The sequence below is a fragment of the Aotus nancymaae genome, unplaced genomic scaffold, assembly GCF_030222135.1.
Source record: "Aotus nancymaae isolate 86718 unplaced genomic scaffold, 86718_ANA_hifiasm-v0.15.2.pri h1tg000067l, whole genome shotgun sequence".
NCBI classification, from domain to species: Eukaryota; Metazoa; Chordata; class Mammalia; order Primates; family Aotidae; genus Aotus; species Aotus nancymaae.
The window spans coordinates 8,455,473-8,462,400 of record NW_026988482.1 but is presented as its reverse complement, the minus strand read 5'-3'; the positions used below and the strand labels follow the sequence as shown (position 1 = coordinate 8,462,400).

The 6,928-nt window shown below is 47.3% G+C and overlaps 1 protein-coding gene across 1 annotated transcript; it reads right to left on the bottom strand.

Moving 5' to 3' along the window:
- Positions 1-844: 844 nt before the first annotated feature.
- RTP1 (receptor transporter protein 1) lies at positions 845-3,404 on the bottom strand. Its single transcript, XM_012470881.2, has 2 exons — positions 3,133-3,404; positions 845-1,364 (listed from the first exon to the last, which is right to left on the bottom strand). Exons 1-2 carry the CDS (start codon positions 3,402-3,404, stop codon positions 845-847), a joined length of 792 nt encoding a protein of 263 aa, XP_012326304.2.
- Positions 3,405-6,928: the final 3,524 nt, after the last annotated feature.

The following is a 6,928-nucleotide window of genomic DNA, read 5'->3' as shown; positions in this document are numbered from 1 at the left end:
ATTATAATGCTTCCCAGGGATTTTTTGCTTTGCTTCTAAAACTCTGTCTTCTAAACCTCCCCTAAATTATCTGCCAGTTCATAAGCAATGGGTGAGAAGCCTAGCTCTATGGGACCCCACCCCAACCACCATCTTTCAGCCATGCAGACCCCAGAATCCACCCTGAGTAGAAAGAAGCTGGAATCTGAGGAACAAAAGCAGGAGACCCTGTGTACCCAGCAGCAAAGGAACAGGCTGGTCTCCCACCTCTTGCCCTTCAAGGGAAACCCCTGCTGCATATGTGAAGGCAGAATCACGGACGAGGCTCACAGGGTGGGCAAAGAAGCTAATTTGAGGCTGCAGCTAGATAACATGGGGAATCATGAGGGGAAGGGGTGCGGAACTAACATAAGAAGGTCAAGCTCATTACTGTGGAAAACCCTTTGAGATCACCCAGTCCTCTAATTTTCAAACTTTTCAAAAGTAGTTAAACCTCTTTTTGTACAAACATCTTGAATGCAACTCCATCTAAAGTAAAGCTGTTCTGATTGAAGCAAGAGGAGGAGGCAGGAGGTGGAGGATGAGTTGAAGACACCCACTTGCTTAGTCTACTTTCCAAATCCAAAAGTCCCTGAGGCACCTAAGCAGAACTTTGGGGTCCTGGGTTTCACTACGATAAAGCAATGATCTTGCCCAAACCCTTAGTTTTATAGATGGCAAAACTGTATAATTTGTCCAAGATCTCCACTGAGTCAGTGGCATCACCAGCGCTAGAAGTAGACACTACTCCCAACCCAGGTTTCTCCTCTACCTTCCCATCAGCTAACTGGCACCCTCGACAGGCTCTGGGCCCACCCGGGGAATCTTAGACGGAGCTACGGAAGGAGAACTGCAGGTAGATGATCAACAGCAGGACCGTGGCCCAAAACAAGCACCAGGGGAGAGAGCAGAAGTTCCAGCCTGAGCCCGTCTCCTCCTGCGGCTTGGCGGGGCTGGACGCCCGGGAGAAGGTGTAGGTGGTCGCCTCCTCCTCCAGCAGCTTCTCGCTGGGCTTCCAGTGCACGATGCCCTCCTGGCAGGCCTCGCAGAACTCCCCGCGGTGCCGCCGGTTGTCCTGGCGGCTGGCCACGTGGATGCGGTACTGGCCGCCGCGCTCGCCGTAGCACTGCTCGCGCAGGCTGGTGATGAGGTTGTCCACCAGGCCCTCGATGTTCTCCTCCAGCATGCTGGACTCGTCCAGCCGCGCCGTGCCGCACTCATAGCACAGCTGCTTGAAGACGCGCATGCGCACCGAGCCGGCCCGCTGGACGCGGTCCAGGAACATGTGGAAGAGGATGACCAGGTGGGGCGACTGCCAGGTGTGCCAGCACCAGGAGCAGTGGAACCTGCGGAGACGGGAGAAGAGGGAGGAATAGAACACGGGTGGAAGTGGTGGAAATAGCCCCAGGAATGAGGTGAGGGGACCTGGGGACTAAGCAGAGCCTGGAGGTGGAGGCAGTGTTGCTGGCGCCCTGGGTTCATTAGCTTTCCCCAGGAAGTCACTCAGCCTGGCGAGTGCCTCTAGAACCAAAGCAGGCTCCTCAGAATGCCACCTGGCATCCAGCAGTGCTCTACCTTCTCAGTGCTTTCCAGAGGCCTCAACTCCCTCCACCCCAGCTCTGGGCATCATTCCTATTCCTCATCTGCAAAATGCACACGGTACACTAGGTGAGTCCTTCCTGCTCACACCAGACAAGAGACTCATAATCCATCTGCACATTTCTATCTGTTAACACTGACTGTGAACATGCTAGATCCAAATCAGGAGAAAATGACACCATTACTAGCTGTCAGCGTCCAGGCCAGTGCCAGAGTTAATTCATCACAAGGCCTGGAGGTGGAAGCAGTCTGTGCCCAGAGCCCCAAGGGCCATCATCTCCCAGGCCTGACAGGGGCCAGCTGGGGATCACAGGTCCACAGCCAGGTCTGGGGCAGCCACAAGCCCTCCCTACTCAGCCCCAATAGCCTTCCAGGTCTTCAAGAAGCTCCTGAGTCCCGCCTGTACATGTCCAGCCCTTGACACCCCTCCTGTAAGCCGATTTAGGAGCTTCACATTTTTATTCTCTTCTGTTCACTTACATCTTTTGGGGATTGTTTCTTCCTCTCAGATCAGACTACAAAACCTGGATTGAAAAATGTCTTAACTGGAGGGACCTGGAAATCATCTACTTAATCTTTTGTTTTACGCTGAGACAGAGTGAGAGAGGCATCCATATACACACAGCTAGAGGCAGAGCCGATGCACAGCACATAACAGGTGCCCAGTAATGTTTCCTGAATTGATGAAGTGAATTGACTGAACCAGAGCAGGGAGGAAGGCCTTGCTTCTGACTCCAAGGCTGCACCTCTCAGCCTCCCCATATTATGTCCCAAAGGTAAGCCCTTACACTCTGGACCCATGAACAAGAGTGCTAGAAAATCATCTCAGAAGGTTTTTACATGCTAATCACGTAGAACTCTTCTTAAAATCAGATTCTGATTCAGGTCTAAAAGGGGCCCAAGAGTCTGCCTTCCTAACAAGTTACAGGTGATGCTGACGCTGATGCTGCTCTGTGGACCACAGGCTAACCTCTCACTGTGCAAATGGAGAAAGTCAGGTCCAAGAAGAAAATCAAATTCCTCAAGGGCCATGGAGCCAACAGTAGAGCCAGTTTCTGGCACACTTCATGTATTCAATATTTGAAATGAAACTAAGTTGAGTTAAATAGATTTAAACTGGTCCCAGGACCAGAGCACAGACCTCTTGACCTCCAGTGAGCCTTACGCCCTCCTTCTCTGGTTTTAAACTACTTTTTAAGAGATTGTTGAAATAGAAAATATGTAAAATGTCAGTGTGTAGGACTAATAAGTACATTCTATGTCTTTATTTTCCAGATGGAAAAATGATGACTCAGAGAGAAAGAGTAACACAGGTGATCAGTGGAAGAGCTGGAATCGAACTCAAGTATCCTAGTTCCCAGTGAGGGACTCTTTCTCTGACTTCCAGTCTACGCCAGGTTAATAGTGAGATTGAAGCTAAACATTTGGGTTCTATGTAATCTTCTCCTTGGAAGGTGCCCCAGGGCTAGAGACCTAGAGGCTGCCTGCAGGGTTCCTACTTCCTGGGCTACTCACCTGCCTGAAGCATGCACCTCCAGGTACTGCTTCCAACCAGGGCCCAGCACATTGTGCTTGAGGTTGGGGTCTATGATGAGGTCCCAGCTGTCAGCCGGCTTTGCCTCCTCCATCTTCTCATAGAAGATTTTCTTCCACTCTTCTGTGGTCACGCTTTTACACATGGTCTCGTCAGTAGTGAGGGAGGGCAATTTCCACCTTAGTGAGAACACGGAGAGTGAGGGTAGGTGCAGGGCAGGGCAGCGCAGTCTCCACGGTCTAAAAATCCTCATCGACAGGACCAGGAGGAAGCAGGACCCAGCTCCCTCCTTTGTCCGCAGTGGAACCTGTTTCCACGGCAACCAGGCAGGGCGCCAGAAGACAGAGCTTGGGAAGGAGGGAGTCTCCGAAGAGGTGTTTCAAGGCCCTGAACTGAGATTGCAGAGGGAGAGTTTGTGTGTCTAAGCGATACAAGACAGGGTGGGGGACGGGACCAAAGGTTGAGCTTCAGACCATCTCACCCTGGCCTGCAAAGGGTATGGGGAGGTGAGGACTTGGGAGCTGGCTCAGTCACCTTGCTGCCCCCTGGAGGCATCATCAGCATCTGGCTGCTGTGGTAACCATGATGCCTTAGGGAGCCAAGGAGAAATAGGGATGGGGAGATGTAAATGTGTTAGTAGATGGAGCAATAATAAGAAAAGCTCCCTCGGCTTCCCCAGCCATCTTGTGATTAGCACTTTGCCATTTTCGAAACACAATTGGAGGTCTCTTAAGCTACGATTACTACTGCCGCAGTACAGATCCGGAGCCTAAGACTCCCCCAGCCCATAATTGGCAAAACCTGTATACAAATTCACACTGTTGACCCCAGACCAGTTCATTATTTCATTCATTTAAAACATATCCAGGCATGTAGGTAGGGTTTGCAGACATGTGCCAGGCTTTATGTCAGTGCTTGCAGCTGACTATGTACCCAATAAATGTGCAACAGGATCCAGGCTGTAACGGCCTTGTATAAGACCAGTCACCTGTGCACAAAGGTAGGAGCCGTTGCATCAGCCAGGCAGGAGTAGACAAAATTATTTGCAAGCTGATTATAGAAGTACGGAAGAGAACCATCCATAGGCAAAACAGTCTTTACTATACATGCCTCTCCTGCTATTTTTAATAAATTATTTTTCTTTTTAAAAGGTCATATGGGTTTATTCTAGAAAAGTTATAAAATATAGATGAAAGAAAAGAGAAGTAAGGCTCTTCCATAATACTCCACCCAAGATGACTGCTGTTAACATTATGATATGTGCATCTTGCTTACCATTTTTGTACATGTGCATGTGTATATGTGTGTGTAAATACACGCACATCCTACATACCACATACATTCTACATACCACATTGTAACATTTTTTAAAAAAAATCATGAATATTTTTCTAGGTCATATTCCATAGTAGTATATTATAGGCTCCCTATATTCTGTTATGTGGATAGGCATGATTTATTTAGCCCATCCTGTATTTGAGGGCATTTTGGTTTTATTTCAGTTTCTCACATTACACTCCTGCCATCTATTTGTATAAAACTTGTTGACGAAGCTCACTGCAAGCATTAGAGACAACACTTCCTACAACTGGAAAACACATCTCTTCACTCCACTCTCTGCAAAAGCTTGGTGCAGCTAGCAGAATCTGAGCAGGCTCTTCACACAGCATCAATTGTTGACAGCCAGCCGATCTTGAAGTTTAGTGATGGAAAATAAGGACCTAAAAACCACCCATCTGATACCAGAAAGCGTCTTCCAAGTGCTCCTCCTGCCACTTCATAAATGTTTGATGGCTTGATTTACATTATTTTAACCTCGGTTTATTCATCTTCTCAGCGGGATAATAATAAAACAGTATCTGCAGTGATTAAACGCAGGGGCTCTAGAATGGCTTGCCTGGTTGCTTTTTGTTTGTTTGTTTGTTTGTGACACAGTCTCTGTTGCCCAGGCTGGATTACAATGGCACGATCTCGGCTCACTTCAACCTCCACCTCCCGAGTTCAAGCGATTCTCCTGCCTCAGCCACCAAGTAACTGGGATTTCAGGTGTGCGCCACCACACCCAGCTAATTTTGTACTTTTAGTAGAGATGGGGTTTCACCATGTTGGCCAGGCTGGTCTTAAACTCCTTACCTCAGGTGATCCGCCCGCCTCGGTCTGCCAAAGTGCTGGGATAACAGTTGTGAGCCACTGCGCCTGGCCGCTTTTTTTTTTCTTTATTTCCATATGGCCTCAGAGGTAGCAATTCTAATATATGTGATCTGCATCTTTTCATCTTAGTAAAAACACATGTGAATGTTTTATGTGAATATATTTTTAATTTTCACAGTAACAGCAACCACTATATAGCACTCACTATACAGCACTTACCTGGTAAGTGCTTAGAAAGCATTGTTCTAGTGCTTTATAAATATTAACTTATTTCATTCAATAACAACCTTGACAGGTAGGTAATAGCAGCAGCAGCTCCATTTTACAGACACTTAAGCTAAAGTCTAGAATTTAGATAACTTGCTCAGGATTTAACAGCTAAAAGTTAGTTGAACTTGGACTTTAACCTATGTGACTGTCTACAAAGCCCCAGCTTTCGCCATTGTGATGCTCAGCATGGAGTCTGGAACGTAACATCTGCTAATTAAATGTGAGTTTCTTCAACATTCACATGGCCACTCCAGACGCCAAGAATTTCAAATGAAGTTTATATCATTTCAGCAAATGGTTCACTGGGCCACATTGAAGCCACATCTCCGCAGAAGAGGAGTGAGTTGTGCTTGACCCACCAGGCTCCCTGCTACTGCTGGGGATGCTGCCTTAGCTGCCAAATTTAATGAAGCAATGGTCTCCGCAGAGCCCTGATACTCGGTGTAAATATTTTAGAGCTGAGAGAGACATTTAGCTTGAAATCTTACTAAAGAAAATATAGTACAGAAAGTCATCTCCAGGCACAGCAACCCTGTAAAGCCTCAATCATTTGATGCCGGGAATCTTGGCTCAATGAAAAGAGCACTGAACTGAGAGTCAGGAGAGTCATAGCCCAGCTCTGCTCCTGGCTGGCTTCATGACCTTGGGCAAGTGACTAATTTCTCTTGGCCTCAGTTTGTCCATCTGTTCAATGAAGAATTAGGGTAGATGACAAAGGTAAGGTCCCCTCTGACTATAGTCATATATGGTTTCAAACAGCTTTATACTTAGAAAACTGAATCCTGGGAGGGCAGGAGGTATGATGGAGGCCACCGGATGGAAGAGGGAAACGTCTTTTGTCTAAAAAAAAACTTAGAAAATTTATTTAGAAAGTAGAAAATAAGGCCGGGCGCGGTGGCTCACGCCTGTAATCCCAGCACTTTGGGAGGCCAAGGCGGGCGGATCACGAGGTCAAGACATCGAGACCATCCTGGTCAATAAGGTGAAACCCCGTCTCTACTAAAAATACAAAAAATTAGCCGGGCATGGTGGCGCGTGCCTGTAATCCCAGCTACTCAGGAGGCTGAGGCAGGAGAATTGCCTGAACCCAGGAGGCGGAGGTTGCGGTGAGCCGAGATCGCACCATTGCACTCCAGCCTGGGTAACAAGAGCGAAACTCTGTCTCAAAAAAAAAAAAGAAAGTAGAAAATAAAAAGTATGACTCTAACATCTATTTATATTATGAACAAAATTAGAAACAGTTAAACTACAGAAAAAAAGGCAGAGATACTGAAGCTAGCTTAATGGCTAGCCAATACAAACAAGCAAAATCCAAGTTACTTTCATGCAAATAAGCATTGAGGAAAGAATATGGGA